The sequence below is a fragment of the Eleutherodactylus coqui genome, chromosome 5, assembly GCF_035609145.1.
Source record: "Eleutherodactylus coqui strain aEleCoq1 chromosome 5, aEleCoq1.hap1, whole genome shotgun sequence".
NCBI lineage: Eukaryota > Metazoa > Chordata > Amphibia > Anura > Eleutherodactylidae > Eleutherodactylus > Eleutherodactylus coqui.
In genome coordinates this window covers 118,836,948-118,857,528 of record NC_089841.1, presented here as the reverse complement: position 1 = coordinate 118,857,528, position 20,581 = coordinate 118,836,948, and the positions used below count along the sequence as shown (strand labels likewise).

At 45.1% G+C, this 20,581-nt stretch overlaps 1 protein-coding gene across 2 annotated transcripts in view; it reads right to left on the bottom strand.

Moving 5' to 3' along the window:
• Positions 1-20,343, bottom strand: part of DCP2 (decapping mRNA 2) — a 29,500-nt gene extending 9,157 nt beyond the window's left edge. For both annotated transcript variants that reach the window (XM_066603072.1, XM_066603074.1), the window contains exons 1-8: positions 20,144-20,343; positions 17,108-17,259; positions 13,861-13,988; positions 12,746-12,844; positions 10,436-10,588; positions 9,689-9,801; positions 8,713-8,820; positions 7,569-7,635 (exon numbers count right to left, since the gene is read on the bottom strand). In XM_066603072.1, the coding sequence (XP_066459169.1) occupies positions 7,569-7,635; positions 8,713-8,820; positions 9,689-9,801; positions 10,436-10,588; positions 12,746-12,844; positions 13,861-13,988; positions 17,108-17,259; positions 20,144-20,196 (873 nt within the window). In that variant the 5' untranslated portion in view covers positions 20,197-20,343. The remainder of the gene's footprint in view (positions 1-7,568; positions 7,636-8,712; positions 8,821-9,688; positions 9,802-10,435; positions 10,589-12,745; positions 12,845-13,860; positions 13,989-17,107; positions 17,260-20,143) is intronic.
• Between the last annotated feature and the right edge of the window lie 238 nt (positions 20,344-20,581).

The window sequence follows — 20,581 nt, the reverse complement described above, 5'->3', positions numbered from 1 at the left end:
CACCCCCCCAGAGACCCTATACTCACCTGTCCGGGATCTGGCGAGAGAGTGTCAGTCGGCAAGCTGGCATGCATGCGGAGTGCAGCGCCGACGCTGGGATATGACACAGATTCCCGCAATACTTCCACTGTGCAGAGAATAGTGGGACGGATGGCTTCCATTCACTGCAATGGAAGCAGTATGTGCTTTTTTCTGCACAAATTAGAACATGCTGCGATTCTCCCCTCATGAGCAGAAATCGCAGCTGATTTCCGCTCGTGAGCAGGGAAGAATCGTTTTACACAACATGTCTATGGACGGACATTGCTGCGGAAATTACGACAGGTGTCTGACCGCGATAATCTGTCCATTGGCATTCGGCCTAAAACTATTTTTCATGGGGGGGGGGGGGGAGCGTTTTACTTCTATTGTTTTCACCATTAATCATTTTTAGACTTTATATTTTATGCTCACTAGCAGACTTTCACTTCTCTGGGCTTCGCCATCACTGCATTAGTAACGCCTACTCTATTTAGGGTTGGTCTATCTTTTTAGGCGCTCACAGCTTTCAGCCATCAAGGAACAGATTCCACGGTGTGGCAGACATCCTCCATACTCAACATGAGCCCTATTAGTTGGGGCACATTTTGCGGATAAGTGGGTGCAAATTTCACAGCCCTTTCTAGAATATCCCAAAAATGTTCAAGTAGATTTAAAGTCCAGTAAGACGGACTGTGGAATCGGTAAGTTAATCTCTGACTTTTTTCCATAGACTCAGACTCCATATATGCCACGTGAGTGCAGGCATGCCTACTGTCACCTTCCTCTGGTCTGTAGACGAGCTTCACAACTGAGCATGTGCAGAGGCTGCGGAACAGAATCATCTCAAGTAAAAGCCTTGAAGGAGCATGAGGATACTAAGTCTTAGGCCTCATGTCCACAGGGAAAATCAGGCCCGCTACGGATTCTCCATGGAGAATCCGTAGCGGGTCCCTCCTGCCCTGTGGACATGAGGCATTAAAATAAGAATAAACTCACATGCTGCGGACCGTGCAAGTCTTCCCTACTTCGCACCAGGCACATCCGCCGGGCCGAAGAAAGAAGATCCTGCCGCGAAGGAAGGAAGATCTGCATCGCCCGGAGCAGGTGAGTTTAATTCAGGCGTGGGTCTCCTGCGGATCCGGACTCCTGCAGGAGCCGTCCCTGCGGGAGACCCGCACCTAAATGGAGCATGTCCATTTTTTTTCATGCTCCAGAAATTTTTTAATTCACTTTTATTGACCATCCGCGGGTATTTATCTACCCGCGGGTGGTCAATGCATTCCAATGGGGCGCGGATCCACGTGCTGGTGATCCGCTGCAGATTTTAATTCTTCTTTTCCCTGTGGACATGAGGCTTAATGGAGAGGAAAGGCAATATATTACATCACTGAACATGGGCATCAACAGTGCCAAAACTAAACCTAAATTCGTTGCTTAAGACAACTTGGTTACACCCCGGATCAGTCCAGTTTTGTCGTTCACAACACCAATGCAAATTCTGGCAATGGTGGATGTCAAAGGCAGTACATATAATGGGCACCACAAGACCAAATGTCCTTCAGCCAAGCTCCTGGAAATGGATCATACAGACACAGGGATCTGTAACGATGGCGCCACCTGTCTGTGGATGGTGGACAATGAAACAGTTGGAGCTGCTCATGCTTGTTGAACGATCCTCTTTATCAAGAGCCCGTTAAGGGCGTCCCGATCCTGGTCACCTTGTGTCCATGCCCTCATGCATCCACTGGTCCAAACACCTCTGACCCAACAGTCTGGTCAGAATGGCCTAGGTAGTAGGCAATTACTCGATACAACCATCCAGTTTCTCACATTCCAATAATGCGCTCCTCTCAAACTCTGGTAACCGGAAAAAATCTCTTCAATTGTTCCGTAAAGGCGTAGTAGAGTGGTCAACAAGCTCTATACATGGGAATAAAAAAAAAAAGGAGCTCCACTACACACAAGTAGCCTCTGAGAGCCTTTTTATAGGCCAAGAGTAGAACCACTTTTAGGGCCTCAGGTGGCAAGACTGTTCATCTAATCACACCACAACTCTCATCATTTGTATATCTGCCTGAGATGTAACTGCATGCCGAGTTTTGCAGCAAAGACGACAAAGTATATATTAGAATTTTGAAGAATATAGAGATCACCAGCAGTTTGAGGGCAAGTATAAAAAGGAAAGAGGGCATCCCTGCTCGGAACGTTTTGGTACACTCTTGATACTGTGGTTTAGGGACAGCCAACAAGTGCTACGGTTTCAGAAATACTGGCACCTGTAGGCACAAAGAATTTGCCTGCGGTCAAAGTCACCCATCGTTTTAACCCAAAGCTGCTAAATGTTGCCTCCTGCTGCACAGATTAGAGGTTAGCACGTCGGAGAGAAGATAATGACCCAGCTATTGCATAATCAAGTTTAACTGATCACAAGATGTCATGCGCCAACTGTTCCTAATGCAGTGATCGTTTAGTGTATAGTACATTGCATTAATCTTTCCTATGACAGGCATCCTATTTGGCCCTGCCACTAGCTGGACCTGAGGCCTTAACCATCATGGATCAAAGTTATTTTTGTTACAGAGTGGTGACAGCCATATAAACAGTCAACACCTACAAGTGATAGCAGGTCCCAGCAGCAAGAAACGCCATGATCATTTTATTGTTGGACGAAGCCTATGTACACCTTAATGACCAGGCCAAATTTTGAATATGTGTTACTTTAACTAGGGTCTGGAAGGATATCATCTCTACTTAAGAAGAGCACCTAGAAGGTGTGTGTGGAGACACCTAGGAGGTGAGGAGACTTATAACACCATGCAAGCTGCTCTGGGAAATACAAGTCTCCTCACACACCTTCTGGGTGCTTTTCTTAAGGATACCCTTCCTGACCCACGTCATACGCCTCTCATTAGGCGAGCTAGAATATTACTGTACAGTGATGAGAGCAAAACCCCCCAAAACACCTGTATGTGTATGGGAATTGACAAAAGCCAGAAAACCAATCACTGTTATAAGGACATGTAAAAAGGATCTGACATTGATTTGCAGGGATGCTGCCATCCAATAGGTGGCGATGAAAGAACCACTGGGTTTCAGCAACAAAAACAAAGACGAATAATAACCAAAACCACGCTACATTGTAGCTCCTATCTGTAACAAATGTTAAATCCCCTCCACCGATCTTGCTTAAAGAAGAGGTGTTTGATGTGTGAAAACCAACCATTTCCTAGGGAAGAGGGATGAAAACTCAAGTTTGTACCCCGATAATATAATCTTCAGGACCCAGGGATTTTCAGAAATCTGGGATCATCTCCCTGCAAAATGAGATAACCCACCCCATACCAGACCGGTAGTTTTATTTGCGTTCGGATCTAGGGGGAAAAAAGGGGAATCTTACCAGTGCGTCCTTTTGGATAAAACCACCTGCCCGTCTTGCCCTTGCCTCTCTGTTGTCTGAGTTAGAACAACTGTCTGCTAAAAGGCCAAACTGTTTTCAGAAAGGTAATCTGTCGGGAATCCTCTTATCTTCTGCCTTTTCCAGGATTTTATCTAATACCGGACCAAATAAATATTTGCCCTGAAATTGAACACAGCTTATTTTTAGAGGCCGTATCTCCTGGCCAGGCTCTAAGCTACAGAGCGCGCCTGGCGGAATTTCACAGTACCGCGTTTCTGGCAGCAAACCGCACTGGCTTAACTGATGCGTCAGCTGGGAACCCAGTAGCTTTTTTTTTGAGTAGTGTGATACACTGTAACAATTTCTCTCTAGAGATCTTCCGTTTTAAATGCGACTCCAATTGCGAGAGCCATAGGTGCATAGACTGTGCAACAGATGTGGCCGCTATATTAGCATCTATTAGATTTGCTGTGGATTCCCACCTTCTTTACAGGAGAGGATCTACTTACCTATCCATAGGCTCTTTTAGTTGCAACGCGTCTTCAAAAAGGCATAGGAGGTTTTCCTAATTAATTTTGACACCTGAATGTCTACCTTTGGTACCTCGTTCCATAATTCTGTGCCCTCAGGTGCGAACAAAAGTCTATCTTTAAGTTCTCTAGACAGATTACCTTTTTTTGGCTTCTGATAGGAGTTGACTCAAAGTCTCATTTACAGGAAAGCATTTCCTGCGCCGAGACCAAGAACCGCAAACATCTCATCTTGGCCAGATCCAAGTTGCTGGATATCTACCACTTCCATGGTGTTGCTTACTGCTGATATCAGTTCTTCCAGGTCTTGATTTGAAAAATAATATTTTTTTATTGTAGTCATCCACAATTATGGGCACTGTGAATTCCGAAATTTCCCCCTCAGAATAATCCACTTCAGATGGTTCAGATGTGGATGACAAATAACTTTATGTTCGGGCCCTTTTTGCTGGCCTAGAAGGTTCAGACTGTTGCTGGGAGATCGGGTTGGTTCTTATAGCTTGAACCTCCTCCCTTACCATTTGGCGGAGGCCATCCACTAGGGATTCTTGCTCCTCTCTGACAATTTTCGCCGTACATTCAGCACAAACAAGCTTATTTGCACTGGCGTCTGACTTCCTAGAACAAAACGCACATCTCTTAATCCTCTTTTTGCTTTCAGATTTTTGCTTAGATACTTCCTCCTGGAAATACAGGAGAAGCCATTATACCCACAATACAGCTATCACTGCTATTTGTTTGTCCAAGTGGACTACTTACAGTGGGTGGGTTTCCCCTGTCACCTTCCATGCTGTCAATGTCTGGCTCAACAGTTTTGGATGTTCTAGGAGATGATCCAGAACTTGTATACCACAGGGTGAGCTCTATGGGGTTTTAATCGCCATTTTAATTTTGAATTTGGCGTCCTAGATACCGCCGAGTGTGCGTCTGACGTCATGACGTGGGGACTCGGCGCCGCCTCATCACTCCGCATCAGCCGCCACTTGACGCCGGCCCCTCTGCGGGATGCCAAGCATTTGCAGAGGGGCAGCAATCCAAAGACCGCCTCCGTTCTCCTGAACGGGTATCCGGACTGAGTGAAGGGCGCTCAGTCCAGGCCCTTCTGCAGGGGTAGCGATCTGAAGACTGCCTCCGCTCTCCTGAGCGGGTATCCATTGGACTCTGAGTTTTCACGCCGCAGGGCGCTCCATGCTCCGGCACACGTGAGAACTCCCTGTGTCCCGTTGGGACAGAAAGAACATTGAAGAATGGTGGTGGGAGGTGGCCTTTAAACTCTCCTTTTCCTGTTCCAACGAGAACAAGAGAGCAACCTCCATGTGTGCGGTCAGGATGGACGTTGTGGTAAAAGATTAATAACAGGTACGTGGGGTCGCCAGCCTGGGTCAGGACCGGATTCCGCTGTGGGCTCCCCAAAATGTTAGATTAAAGAGGCCTGGTTGGGATGGCAATAAAACCAGGTATCCCTCTTGCTCCTATGTTTACTGCAAACCTGGTACCTTTTTGGGGGTTATTTATCGACCTCAATGGGTGGGACTGGGTGTGGAAAGTGGCGCTCTTTGAGATTTCGTAAGCTGGCGGAGGTGCGGATGTCTAAGGAATCTGCAGAATTCTACATTGCGGGAGGCATTGCACTACTTGGCCCTGACGGCTCAACTGCTTCACCACAATAGTGCTAGCGATAGAACTAGACTCGTCATTACTGGAATTTTTTTTCTGCCTTCAACGCAGTTTCGGTAACGCTAACAGAATATTACAGCACTATACCCCCCACACGCCATTTTAGAACATTTTTTTGGTAAGGAACAGTGTATAAGCCGAAAAAAGAAAACTGCTGAAGTAAAACGGACGTAATAACGTAAAAGCCTAAAATTGTTACATAACAATGAAAAGGTCAGTAGACGTACACTAAATTGTATACTACTACTGCATGTAATAAACAGCGTAGCAATCCACCAAACCAAAAGATTTGAACAAGAAGTAGGGAAAGAAGAAGTGAACAGAGTTGGGTGTGGGGTACTTTAGCCCTCTACAGCACAGGATTAGTCGCTCTATATTTCTTTCCTCTCACAAAACCACTCAGTGAGGGGAGAGGAATACACTGCACTAATCCTGTGCTGCATTTACTAAACAGATGACCTGGATCGCTGTTATAGGTGTATCACAGCCGTCCATGTGACCAAGGACACGTTAATTAAAGAAAAAATAAAAACACAGCGTATCAGGATAAAGTCCATTAGGGATCGCCATCAAAAGACGTATGGGCGGTCACTAAGCACCATCTCCAGTCATTTACTACCATAAGATTACCTGTTCATTAACGCCATAGGATGTACTATTATGTCCTGCACGTTCGAGAATATGTATGAAGGGAGATCACATGGTGATCCCGCTTCATACAATGCGGGTGCCGGCTGTTACCTACAACCTGCCCACAACAGCTCTGATAAGCTGCGCAGCTCATCAGAGCTGTTAACCCTTTAAATGCGTAGTCAATTCTGACAGGAGCAGCATTTAAATCCCTCAACCCATGTTCCGGGGCCCATACGCCCCCCCCCCACTCCCCCTCTCCCCGCGATAAGAGCGTGGGTTGCCAGGCAGGTGTTATTGCAGCTGGGGACCTTCAAATAACCTGTCAGATCACGGCATAATGTAATGCTATGGCATTACATCATACTGCAGGAGCAATCAAAGCATCACAAGTTTTTGTCTCCTCCGGCGACAAAAAAAAACTAAATAAAACATTTTGCCATATTTATAATTTTAAAAAAATCTAAATATAACAAAAACACATATATAGTATCACTGCATGCGTAAACATTTGATCAAAATAATGCATTATTTACCACGCACGGTGAACGGTGTCAGAAAAAAATAAAGAACGCCACAATTGCACTTTTTTGGTCACCTTGTCTCCAAGAAAAAAATAAATAAATAATTTAAAAAGTGATCTAAAAAGTCGTATGTCCAGCAAAATATAAACTCTCGCACAACTATGTCGCTGAAAATTTTTTATAAAAAGCATAAAACTATCAGAAGCAGCAGAAAAGAATTAGAAAAATAAATATCTTGGGGGGGGGGGGGGGGGCTAAAAGAATACAGCAAAAGAAAAAACAAAACAAAACACCAAAACTATGTATAAATTTGGTATCTTAGCAATTGTACTGACCCATCAATTAAAGCTATTAGGTCATTTTTGTTGCAGCATGTACACCATAGAAACAAGACGCACCCAAAGAATTTTGAGTTATTTTCATTTAACACCACTTAGCATTGTCAGCTATGTTGATGGATAAATGGATAAATAAGTTATGATTTTTTAAAAAGAGGGAAGAAAAAACTGAAAATGGAAAAAAAGGCCATGTCCTTAAGGGGTTAAATCAGTCATAAGATTGCAGTGCTATAAACAGACAACTTATTAAAGATCATCTACTGATAAGAAAGTAGCACCATGTATAGAGTTATCGCCATGTGCTCTCTTCACCTGTAGTGCAATAAGTGGGTTCACCCAAAAGGTTTCTGACCCCAGCCACCATATCCACATACAAACGAATCAATAATAAAGTCTCTGAGTCACATGTTCACGGAGGACTATACAAATGACTAAATGGTTACAGCTGTACCTTAGGTTTTGTCCACTGTTCTCCTGGTGAAAGCTCAGAAAACTGTGGCATGCAGTGCATTCTGGATCTACATGAAAACAAGGGTTAAAATCTCCATAAACAGATGGATTACAATCTTATAGACACGTCTACTAAACAATCAGCGCCATCAGATATACAACGTGCATCTTTACTGCTTGGATAAAGTGCGGAATCAGTTACAGACCCCATTGACTAGTCTTATGTCCATGTACTGACCAATAGCATGACTATCATAGTGTTCATGGCCATTCTGGAGGAGGAGATCGTTTAATGCAGACATAACTTGCAGCTGTTCAGCAGGACACTTTGCATCTCTAGAGCAACACAGTGCCCAGAGAAGCAGTTAGGTCACTCTTACAATTCCACTTTTTTCGCCGTGGTTGAATGCCGCCGTATAACACTCCCACTGATTTCAATAGGGCCTCTCAGACATGCGCTCAATTGAGGCGTTTTCTAACGCTGCGATTTTTGACCGCGTTCTGCTCTATTTTACTGCGCCTCATCACCCATCACAATAATGAGGTCCGCCAAAACCTACGTCCAAAAATGAAAGTTAAAAAAAATTGCAGCAAAACACCACGATCGAAATCGTGGTGTTTTGCTGACTACATGCGTGAGAATGGCCTTACACCATCTGTGGTTGTTTTTCGCATTTACTCTTCCCTCCACAATGTCCATGAATGGTACTAAAGTTAACTATAGTCAGATGAATATAAGAGAAAGACTCCTACTTCATCACACATTGTGAAACCTCTCTAAATGACTGTTTATAAAGACAAAGTCTTTTGACAGATCTTAGTTCCATTATATGTCAGACACCCCTCAAACACTACAAACACCATTTCAGGTGGTCGCCTCAAAGAGGCTTCAAGGTATAGATTTTTGGAACCCTTCAGTTGCCTACGAGACCTGGAGCTACAATGACGCAGGCTTTGATGCTCCTGACAGGAACACGCTTGTGGCCTCTGTACAGCTACGATACATACGGCGCTCAGTAAAAACATATCTTGTCCATGAGGAGCAGATTGGCCAATCAATGCATGGAATATGTACATTTAGTCATATGTACATTTTTGCATACTTACTATTCTACAGTCTATTGAATGCAGACATGTCAACTTACTTGGATTTTTCTGCATTAGGTTTGGATGGTGTATTTCCTGTAGAGATCAATCCATTATCGCTATCTGACGAGTCTCCCAGTCTCCTCTGAATCCAATCCCGCAATGGTCTAAAGAAGAGGTAGAAACAATATCAAACGTGACAGTCATGTTACTGTAAGGCAATAAATCTATTTTTCCTTAAAATGTCTTTGTTTGCACTTTGCAGAGTCTGCAGGTTTACTGACAGACATTTGCTGCTGGCTGGCTCACGCAGAACAAAGCTGGGCATACTACAATACGTGCTTTACATCTGGCAACAGACGCTGGCACACAGGCTGCTACCATAAACATTAGTTTGGTGGGCTCTACTGACAACGTAATGTGTGCGGTCAGCATAACGCAAGTAAAGATTGTGTTTTTTCAATCAAAGCAGCACCATGCCATAACTGGTAACCCAAGATGACCTCTTTCTCTTCTCAAAAACCATCCCCCATTCACATACACTTGAAGCCACCTCCAGTGGTGAAGGACACAGAAGTAGAAGATGTATTCATGCATTAGATTGATCATATGGGGGAGGGGGGGGGGGGGTATTCCCACATCAGATCACTTTAGAAGACCATGCAAGGTCATCTCTCCACTGAAAACCGGACACAAGGCTCCTCTTTCTCAAGATCTGTGGGTTCAATCATTCACAGCCATTCAGCGAATGACATCACTGAATGGTTGTGATTGGTTCATCGAGCGCCGTCTGTGATCCAATCACAGAACTTACTTGCTGACGGCAGGGAAATTCAAACCTGAGCAAAGAGATTACAGCGGAGAGAAGTACAAAGCAGCTTGCCACACAGCCGGGGAGACCATTGCGGGTTTTTTGGGGTGTTTACCTAGTCTAGCTAGGCTTATACTCAAGGTACCTGTTTCCCCAGTTTTTAGGGGTAAAATTAGGTGCCTCGGCTTATATGGTACTTATTTGTTTCTCATATACTTACTTACCTTATAAAAGGTATAACCATGAAAAACTTGTTTGGAGCCAGTCCTAGCTTTGACTTGGGCGTCATATCATTTTTATGACATGGCAGCTTTTCAATTGGAAACCACTCAATGTTCTAAGACAAGAAGAACATCACTAACATTAGGTATATATTCTATATGCAGTATCACCAATTCATTCCCCAACCACAAGTATCTTACAAAAAATAAATAAATAAATAAATATTAAAAAAAAGCAGATATACTAAGGCAGGGGTCACACAGGGCGGATTTGCCGCGGTTCTGCCGTAGCAGATCCGCCCGCGGCCGCTAATCTCGGGATTAGCCAGCCATGTGGACGAGGTTTCCCCGAAACCTCGTCCACACGGGACGGCTAATCCGCTGCGGTAAATCCGGTCGAAACCGCGGCTGCGGCCGCCGCAGCCGCGGTTTCAAAAGAAGCAGCATGTCTGTTTACAGTCGGTTTTTTGTTTATTTATGTTACGGCCGCGCTCTCCTCTATGGGAGAGCCGGCCGCAACGAAAAAGCATGCGGCCGGACCGCTTCAAAGCCGCCACGGCTTAAACCGCGGCGGTTCTCCCGGCGGAAATCTCGCGGTTTTTGCTGCGGCCAAACCGCGAGATTTCCGACGAAAATCCGCCCCGTGTGAACCCAGCCTTAATGTGTTTCATTCTATATGACACAGCTAATATGTTCATGGGAGATGCCTTAAGTAAAAAGAAGTGGAGACAGAGAGCAAAGTATACTTACTCTGATTTCTCTTCTTGTTTTTGGATTAAATTTTGTGTCCTTTGGGACCCCAGGAATGATATACAAGCGAGCTAACTGGTCATTGATCTTCAGCTCAATGTAGTCATTATTGCACATACGATCTTTAATGTCAAAGCCCGTCTCTTCAAGTACCTGAAAGTTGAACAAATCAGCATTTGGACAGAAGGAAAGAAAAAGAAAAAAAAAAAAGCAAACTATTGGAAGGATACCGTATAGTAATACAACCTCAAGATATGACCACACAAAGCAACAAAAAGAAAGGGGTTTTATGGGACGCAACAGAAGAAAGAAAATTTACCAATGTGTAGTGGTGTAAAATAAAAGAAGAATACTCCCCTCCTTCAGTGGCTCCCCGTTCTGCACTGCAGCCCCAGTCGCTCTGGAACAAGCTGGTTGTGGTCACATGCCATTCGGTGCGACTGCCCAGCCAAATCACATGCTTCAGCAGCAATTCTGCCATGATCGGCACATGACCTCTGAAGCCTGCAATTGGCTGAGCAACTACAATAAATGGCAAGTAACTGCAGTCAGCTTCTTCCAAGTATTTCTCAGTTCAAGAAAACCCCTTTAAGATAATACAGCAGTCATTACATAAGTACTTAGCTGATGAGTACAGACCAATGGAAACTCGCTCAGTACAATATAAGTAAAGCAAAGTACAAAACACATAAAGCCACTTGTTAAGCATCATCCTGTACAGACAAATCATTAAAAGGTGTTGGCTTACCAACATTTATTGCCCATCTACAAGATGGGTAATACATACATGACCACTATGGGACCAACTGCCACCCCCCCCCCTCCCCTCCCTCCAAAAAAACCCCAAAAAACAGTGCATTAAAATTTGGACTCACCATCCTGAAAATGTCACTTTTTTATTGTAGATTTTGAATTTATGTGTCATGTAAATATATAAACACATAACTCAGTCGCCTCAAGTGCATTTTCAACCCCTTAGTGATATAACTAATTTTAGCCAATAGGTGTCCTCCCCTTTTGACTCAACTTTTTTTGTCACTGTATCTATAGGATATCTTCCATTTTGCAGGACAAGTTCTAGTTTTTATAGGAATCAATTTCGGTTACATATAATGTATTAGGCATTTCAAAAAAGGAGCATTTTCACCATTGTTTTTTGGGGATTTATATTTATGGCACTCACCATGTAGTATCAAGACACAAAGCTGCCTTTATTATGACAGCACCAAATTTACAGAGGTTTTGCCACTTTTGCACACACCTTTTTTTTCTAATTACATAAAATAAAATTGGCGTGGCACCACATTCCAGGACCAGAGCATTTTTATTTTTCTGCGGACAGACCTACTTCAGTCCTGTTTTTGTGGGACAAATGGTAGTTTTTATTGGAACAATTTTGAGGTATAAGAGACATTTTAAATATGTCATTATTACTGTTTTGGGGAAGGGATACGCACAGAAAAATTTGTGTCCCCACCCCACTTTTTTTTTTTAAACAGACTTTACCATGCTGGATAAATGTAATACTTTATAGTTCGGGTTGTCATGGATGCGGCAATACCAGTGTGTTTTGCATTTCTTTTTTTCCTGTAAAAAGCATTTGCAGGGTTTGGAATAATTAGCTGAGCAAGTCCTCATCATTTCACTCCTTTACTAGGAGGAACCCTATAGGAGACCAAATCAAGAGTGAGAGCGAGTGTGATAACATGAACAAAAGTTCATGGTCCCGACCTCACTTCAAATAGCTGTAGACAGTTTCACAGTGCCTGTTAGGGGATGTATTTGGGTTTTTTGTTGTTTTTTTTAATGCAGCTAGGGCTTATATATCAAGCCCCCATGAAAAAAACAGCAAAAGAGCGCTACAAAGTTGCGCAATTTTGTAGCGACACAAAATACGGATATCGCACAGAACACTGATGCGATAGAGGCCTAAAGCTTCAATGTTGGGATCATAGCAGCAAGGCAATCAAAAAATCAAAACGGATTGTGGTTTAAGCAAAGAGAGGTGCAATGTATTAGCATATGGGAAAGTAAAAATGTTAAATGAAAGTTAATAAATACACACACACAATATATATATTATATACATACATACATACACACAGACATTTTTTTTATTTATTTTTTTCTTTTCCAGTTACTTTTTTCAAAACACACCTCATATTTGAGCGAGATCACGTTGCAATCAGTTGTCCACATTGGACAACTCCTTCATATATATCTATACATGTAGCTAGGGTAATCTATTTAAAAAATTATATTATATAATATTATAATCTATCTATCTGAGGATGAACAGTAGTGCCTCACCTCTCTTGCAGCACAGTCTTGAGGAGCTTCCTCTTTATTCACTTTTCCTTTAGGAAATCCCCAACCGGACTTTGCTAAATATCCCTGGACAAGTAGCACCTGGGAAGTGAAGAAAAAGAAGTACGGTCATATTTTATATCAGATTATAAGGCAAGACTGTTACAGATTACTCCTACGTGGTTATTCCCATCTGAGACATTTATGGTAGATCCACAGGAAATGCCATAAATATCTGGCAGACTCCTACAGGTCCCAGTTCTCTCGAGACCCACCGGCCCCCGTCCTATCCAGGCTCCAAGAGGTGACGGGGGTTTTACAAAAAGCACTCTGTTCTATACAGTTTCCATAACTCCCATAGAAGTGAGTGGGAGTTCATAAACAACATAGCACAGCGAGTTACACTGTTACTGCATTACATAAGTTTAAGGAACAGCCTAGCTCGCTGTGCTACACGGTTTAATGAGCTCCCATTCACTGGTGGGTCTTACGAAAAGAAGCACGGGGGGCCTGGCTCTTTCTGTAAAAGCCTGCCACCCCTTGGAGCCTGTATGTGGACAAGGCGATGCAGGAGGTCCCATTAAGGCACGTTATGAGCTGCAGAGAACTCTGCATTAATTTACGGAGGTGAATCCACATGTACCGCATAAAGCAGAGTCCATGGCAAAACCACAGATGATCAAAATCTGTAGCATGCACCAATTCCACAGTTTCTTTTACCAAGACATTTGCATGTGAATCTCTAAGCAGGTACGTTCACATAGCGGCCTGCTCTGGGTGACAGTGGGTCTGTCTATGGAAGGAAGCCTCCTGTATGTAGGTCTTCCTCATCCTAGGTACAGAAGACTTCTCATTCACTGTACAGTGATGTGGTATAGAAATACTGGATAATATGAATATCTTCTGGTAATTGGAACACTAAACACTGCTTACAAGTTTTTTGTTTTTGGACCAAAGTCAGTATTATCTGCTTTGGTTTTGTTATCATGGAATTACTGTTGTACATGCTAGAATACTATATCTTGGCTACCATCTAACAGGAAATACACCCACAATTCTTCCTACAGTCCTACTAAATAGCCCTGACAGTCTTTTACATATTGTACAAACCAACTCACATTTTCAAGTGTCTCATCCAGAATAATGGCACCATAGGTGGGTACTCCCATCTTATATTCCTTCCATTCATCCAAGACCCTTTGTACATCTTCACCATTGGGAAGTAAAAACGGGCAATGCTGGAAAAGTGCAAGGATTGTAAAGGAAAATACAGGCTAGTCGCTGAGAAGAGAATACTAGAACATAACTTCTGGTTAGACTACAGGCATGAAGTAGTCCCCCCAGGGACTTCCTTAGGGGTGTTGTAGACTCAGGGGCCTCTCAGAACAGATGTACTAAGGTTTCACACCGCCAAGAAAATCATGCAAGATTTGTGCATTGCGAGACGCACAAATTTGAATCCCATTCATTTGAATAGGACCATACACATAAGCGATGTTTTCCTGTATGGCACCACGATGTAATGCTATGCAGGAAACACATTGCAGCATGTTCTAGCTTTCTACAATATCGCCCACTGTTTTAAATGGGGCCAGTGGCAGCAGCGCCGTCCCAATTGAAAGCAACAGGAGAACTCTGTGATCCTCTGGCAGGGAAATCCCTTCATCCCCGTGGGCATAAAGGAATTCCCCGTAGTGATGCGAGGCCATTTTCACACGAATCATGGCCCGATATCTTCCTCACCCATGTGAAACTAGCCTAGGGCCTTATTCATACAACCATATATATGCAGCTTTTTAGCTGTGTCCAAAAATCGCAACCATCTGCAGCATTGGATTCCAATGTACTCATTTAGGCCTTATGTCCACTCGAACGCACAGATACCACTGCGGAATCCCACAGCGGTATCTGTGCGTGCCTGAGGACATGGAGAGGAAAAAAAAAACAAATTTCTTACCTCTCTGGGTCCAGCACGGGTCTCCTCTGCGCTGGACGGGTCTTCTTTGTTCAGCACAGCGGATGCTTTCGGGAGCACTGGCCGACGCTCCTGGCGCATGCGCAGTGCTATCATTTTTATTTTAAATCTTCTGCTCTCCCGCATATCCACGACACAGCACAAAAACTGCATCGGCTGTGCCGCGGATACAGACGGCCCGCAAGAAAATGGAGCATGTTGCTATTTCTTCCCGTGCGTGCGACCCACATGCCAGGAAGAAATCACATCCGGATGCTTTTAGCTGCTCTAAGGATACTAATGCATCCCTATGGGCAGCAAGAAGCACAAATCTCTCGAGCGGGGGCCATTCGTGGATTTTTTAAATAAAATCCACACGCGGACATTGGGCCTTAGATGAGCAATTTTTAGCTGCATTAAAAAATGAAAACGTTAAAAATAGATCGAGGGACGTTTTCAGTTCACGATTTTATGCGCTGCGTCCAAAGATAGGTCTAGCCTTTTCTTTGGCTGAGATACGCTAGAAGCTCCCATAGATTCCTAGGATAGCTGAAAAAAAAGAGAGGGGAAGGGAGTTTAGCTGCTGCCAACGCTGGGAAAAGCTGACAGCTGGCTCTATTTAAGCATGAGCAGCCATTCCGAGGAATTCTGACAATCGAGGGATTTCTGCACTGCAGCGTATGCTTTTGCCTATATGCTACAGCCGCCCGGGTGAACGGCAGAAAATACATGGCTATAGATCTGGACTTAATCGTGGCAACAGAGGCATAACTTGAAGCTTGTGGCCCCCCAAGTATAATGCTTTATTCATACTACTAGGCTTACTATATGGAGAAGATGGGCTCCTTAAGGGTCTGACAGCTGCTTTGTCCTCTGAGCTTTCAGCTGGTATCAGCTTTCAGCTGGTAAGATACCAGCTGAAAGAATGCTATCAGCACCGTCCGCTGAAAAAAAAACCCAAAAAACCCCAAAAACAGCGTGTGGCACTGATAAGGCTCATCGCTCATTCCTAGCTTGCTGGAAATGAGCAATGAATGAATAGTGCATGAACAGAGCAGGATGGCAGTGTGTTTAGGCAACAATTATTGCTCAAAAGACGGCTTTTGAGCGATAAACGTTGTCTAAATGGGCCTTTATACTGACATCATGTAACACTTTGCTCACAGGGGACCTTTATTTAACAAAACTGTGTGACTTCTGACCTTATTTAGGGGTTTCATAGCAAAGAGGTGAATACATATACACTTACTGCTTTTCAGTTTATTATGCATTCATTTTTAAACAATGCATTTTTTTTCTCTCCACTGTACCAATTTGGACTATTTTGTCAGGTCCATTACACAAAACCTAATTAAGATTCATCTTAATTCTAGATTGTAATACAATAAAGCAGGTGAAACACCAAAAGAGCGAATAGTTTTGCAAAGCATTATATTGGCCAAGAACTACCATGGTACATATTTATATTGACCACTTCTGCGAGGAAAAACTCAGCACCAAAGCCGCCTGCAGACGGCCGGGTCGGATCTGGCTGCGAGAATTCTCGCAGCGGGACCCGACTCGAGCGTCTGCAGCGAGCAGCGTGACACTCACCTGCTCCCGCGACCCCAGCTCTTTCATGTGCCGGCTGCCGACGGATGCGCAGAGCGGAGCTGGTGGCCGGTGACTGATGTTTCTGTGCGGGGCTCGCAATAGAGCATGCCGCGATTTGTTTGCCGCGAGAGATTTTACACGGCCAAATCGCGGCCGTCTGCATAGGATTGCGTTTGTTAACGCAATCCTTTGGCAGCTTCCAGGGGCAGAAATTCTGCGGGAAATCCCGCCACGGAATTTCTGCCTGTCTGCAGGCGGCCTAAGACAGAAGGATGCCATTATATGCAAGCCACCACCTACCGCGTTTCCCCAAAAATAAGACACTGTCATATTAATTTTTACCCCAAAAGAGGCACAGTGTCTTAATACTCACCTAGCAGGCGCCGTTCGAGTCCCTCACGCTGGGCACTCTGGCAGTCTTCCCTGTAGTCCTCAGCGCTGAGACAGCATTCTCTACCTGGTAATGGGGCTTGAATTACATGCCATCCATTTGAAGGGCTGGCATGTAATTCTACATAGATGTACAGCTAGATGGGACTACAGAACATAGATATAGACTCAAAGATGGCACTGAAACTTTATACAAATAGGAAAGTTAAAAAGTTTCTCTCATTAAATATAGTAATTTAGAAAATAGCACACAAAAACAATAATATAAGATAAAACTAGAATGCAGACCTACAATTGCCGTTTCCACGGTAGAACTTCTAGGCACATTTCCTGGAAATAAAGAGGATTGAATGCCCCACACCACTAGCGAGCGTCATCCTGCAACCTCCAGACATATAACCCCGCTGTCATACACTAAAAAAGGATATCTGCTTTAGCAAAGTCCCTTATCCCACACTGAGGCAGGCCTGGAAAGTTCTGCATACAGAAGTCCAAGTAAAACCAGTGGGCCAGTTCAATCTGGAAGCATACTCTAATGGCGTTATCTCTTTCCTCGCTGGGAATGTGTAAGATAAATCGGCTGTGAAAAGAAATGGGATATAAAGATTATCAGAATGGAGTGAAAGAGCAGAATCAGACAAGTCATCCCTGCAGCACCGATGAGGGAGGAAGAACAAGAAGAATTTGAACACGTCTCCATATTATGTTCTCCCCTTCAGTAACATGACTTGAGTTGCAGCAGAGAAACAGATTCTTCCTCACGGGTCCGTACACACTGCAAGAGAAACCTCCATATGAAGTCGGAAGCCCAGGGAGGTACGGCTGTGGGCACTGCATTTAGGGTCCACCATAAAGCGTCGGGTCTGTATGTACGGAGCCACAATGCTAGCCTTATCCGTCAGGACACCTAGAAGTAAGACAAGTGGCACCTTCTATGGAACAAACCGCTAACATATTGGTCAAGCAGGACTACATGGTCATCTCCAAGGCACTCTTGTATGGAAAGCCCCCTTTACACAGGCAGGTAATCAGCCAAACAAGCTTTCATAGGAACGCTCATTCACAATTACTACCCCATGGAAACAGGAACAACCAGATGGGAAACAGGTACATCAATAGAACTGCCCCACTGAGACGAGACCGGCCTATAAAACAGGACTATCAGCAATAGCTGTAAAATAACGACGTCACGGGTAATAAGTTACTGGTCACGAGTCACAGCGATGCTGTAGGATCATCAATACTAGAGAAAATGTGCAAAAACTAAAAAAGGCAAAGTCAGTGCATTACAGCCCCAAAGCAATGTCTGCGAGTTTGGGATTACTCAGAGGCAACCCCTTTGTTCTAAAAATCATTGGGGTGGGGAAGGGGAGGGTGGGGTGGGGGGGGTGGAGCGACACAGATCTCAGACCACCACATATACATTATACTGACAAGTGTATATACACTGACAGGTGCCCTTCAGTGGCATCCGTCACCCATAGCCTATAATGGCGTCCATTTAAAGGGGGGTGTCCAAGTGCACGCAATTATTTTAAAAACTGGTGCAATTGTGTTGAAACAATAAAGGCAGCCATTCTCACCCGCTCATTCTCTTGGTGATTTAGCGCTGCAGCCCTTCTTGCTCCCACAATCAGAGGCTTCGGCGGTCACGTGTGGACAGAGAGGACCGCAGGAGCTGCAGCGCTGAATCAGAGGGAATAAATGGGTGAGAACGGCTCCTTTTATTATTTGAACACAGTTGTACCCTGACAACCCCTTTAAGGGCTTATGCACACGGCTGGGTTATGCATATATTGCACACACTCGTGATAACCGGTGAATAGAGCCAATAAACTTTGATCCGTGCACACCGGCGTGTGGATACCGCATATCAATACACAAGAGAAATAGATCACCGCATGCTGTATTTCTCTGCGTACCACGCAGCGACAGCCCTATACCCGTGCATGGGCTACGTATGATACGCTGTCCAATACATTGCATATGGGCAGCGTTTCCATGTGCATCCCAGCATCTGTTCAGGGCAGGGAATTAAAAAAAAAAAAATGTAAAAAGTCACACTGCGTATGTCTACAATGTCATAGTGCCAAGCATGTGCAGTGCCATACGCAGCCTCTGCCAGCTCAGTGTATGGCTGCTGAATGTGTAAGTCGTAGCAGAGGGACCTGCAGCGGTTTATGCATACGGCTGTGGGCATGAGCCCCGAGTGCTGGTTCACACAGGCGTATGAACACAATGCAGAGAGTCTCGCAGCGCTGTACCCATCGCAGCCTCTACGGTCTGCTGGCAGAAGTGTCGGCAGAGATCACGTAGGGCTGCCATTGGCACTGCACATGCCCGGGGTTCTGACGTCACGGACATATATGGTGTGACTTTTTTTATTCTCAAATGTCCGGCTTCACACAGAGCGAGGCTCTTATTAAACGCGGTCCTCCCACAGGCGATGAGAAGGGGCAGCGGCTCAATACGCAGCTCTTCAATGGCGCTGTATGAAGCGGAGAGAGATAGGGCATGCTGCCATTTATACGGATGTCCCCTCGCAGCTCCAACGCAGGTGTGGAATGGAAAAATGAAAAGGCCATAGACGTTCACTGCGCGTGGCGTACAGGAAATACACACGTGTAATACGCGCTGACGATACGCCCGTGTGAATGAGCCCTTAGGGAGAGCCAAGAGAAGAACTGCTGATTAGTGGTAATTCGCTTCATTTCAGCTTATTGAAATGAAGCAACTAGTGCGCAAATTCTGGCTTCATCCATGAGCGACTGCCTGGTCAGAGTATGGAGGCCGGTGGCTGGAAGAGATCTCCGGCGCTCCGCCGCCATCCACTGACCGACTAGGAGTGATTAGTGACTGGGGCGGCGGTCAGGCGCAGAAGACCCCACAGTCTCCCCACGTAACGCACTACTGGATGTTTCCACTGAAGGCCGTTTCATGCGGAACGATCTGACGGTCAAACAAGTGATCGATAACGTCCGGCGCCAACGCAGCCCGCGACCAGACGGACAGTAAATTGGTTGCTGCGCTCCTCTTATGCGGACATAAAAGCCATCGCCGGCTCGTTTCCGGTCGGTTTCAGTACCGCTCCCTCATTCGCGCTCCTAAGAGGATGGAAGCGATGTGTTGTATCTGCGGTATAAGCTCCGACATTGCTGGCTCGTTCCACCCGTCAGCAGGTGAAGGACCCTAGTGGCCGAGGGTCAGATGGCGGGCAGCAGGGTACTCTGACCGGCCCCTGCGGGCACCCTGTACGCAGCATACATAACACGGCCAGCCCAAGTCACCGGCACGGGGGGGAAAGTTATTATTTTTCAATACTGTTTCAAAAATAGCAAATCTATCACAGAAAAAGTGTCAGGTGCCTCATAGAATGTGGCTGCTTTGCACCACAAGTCCCAGCACGGTGCCCGTTTGTGCTGAGGCTTACAGTACCCCCCGAGGTAACATGATCCCGCCGTCACCTGCACAGGTCGTCCAGGACTCCTTCTGGAACCTCCACTCTCTTGCTTTCCATGTTGGACACAGGCACATCCCGGAGACAGCGCGACCCAGGAGCCTGGAATGAACGGGAGAGGAGGGGCGGAGCCAGAGGAGGAAACGAAACAACAACAAGAGCAGTCGTCGTCCTCCTCCAGGACCAGTCACACTCTGCGTCACCTCCGCCGCCAGCCGCACGGCGGTAATAGGCTGCGCATAGCGTCACCAGTCAGCGGGAAGGCCCGCAGCCAATCAGCGATGGAAGGCGGCCATTTTCTTTCTCCTCCCACCGATGTGACGTAGAGGGAAGAGTCGGACCAATCAAATTAAAGCATTTCAGTAAATTCTGTCGCTGCCCCTGGCAACAAGACACGAACTGATTGGACGCTGAACTTCTAGAAGGTGTTGCCATAGTGATGTGC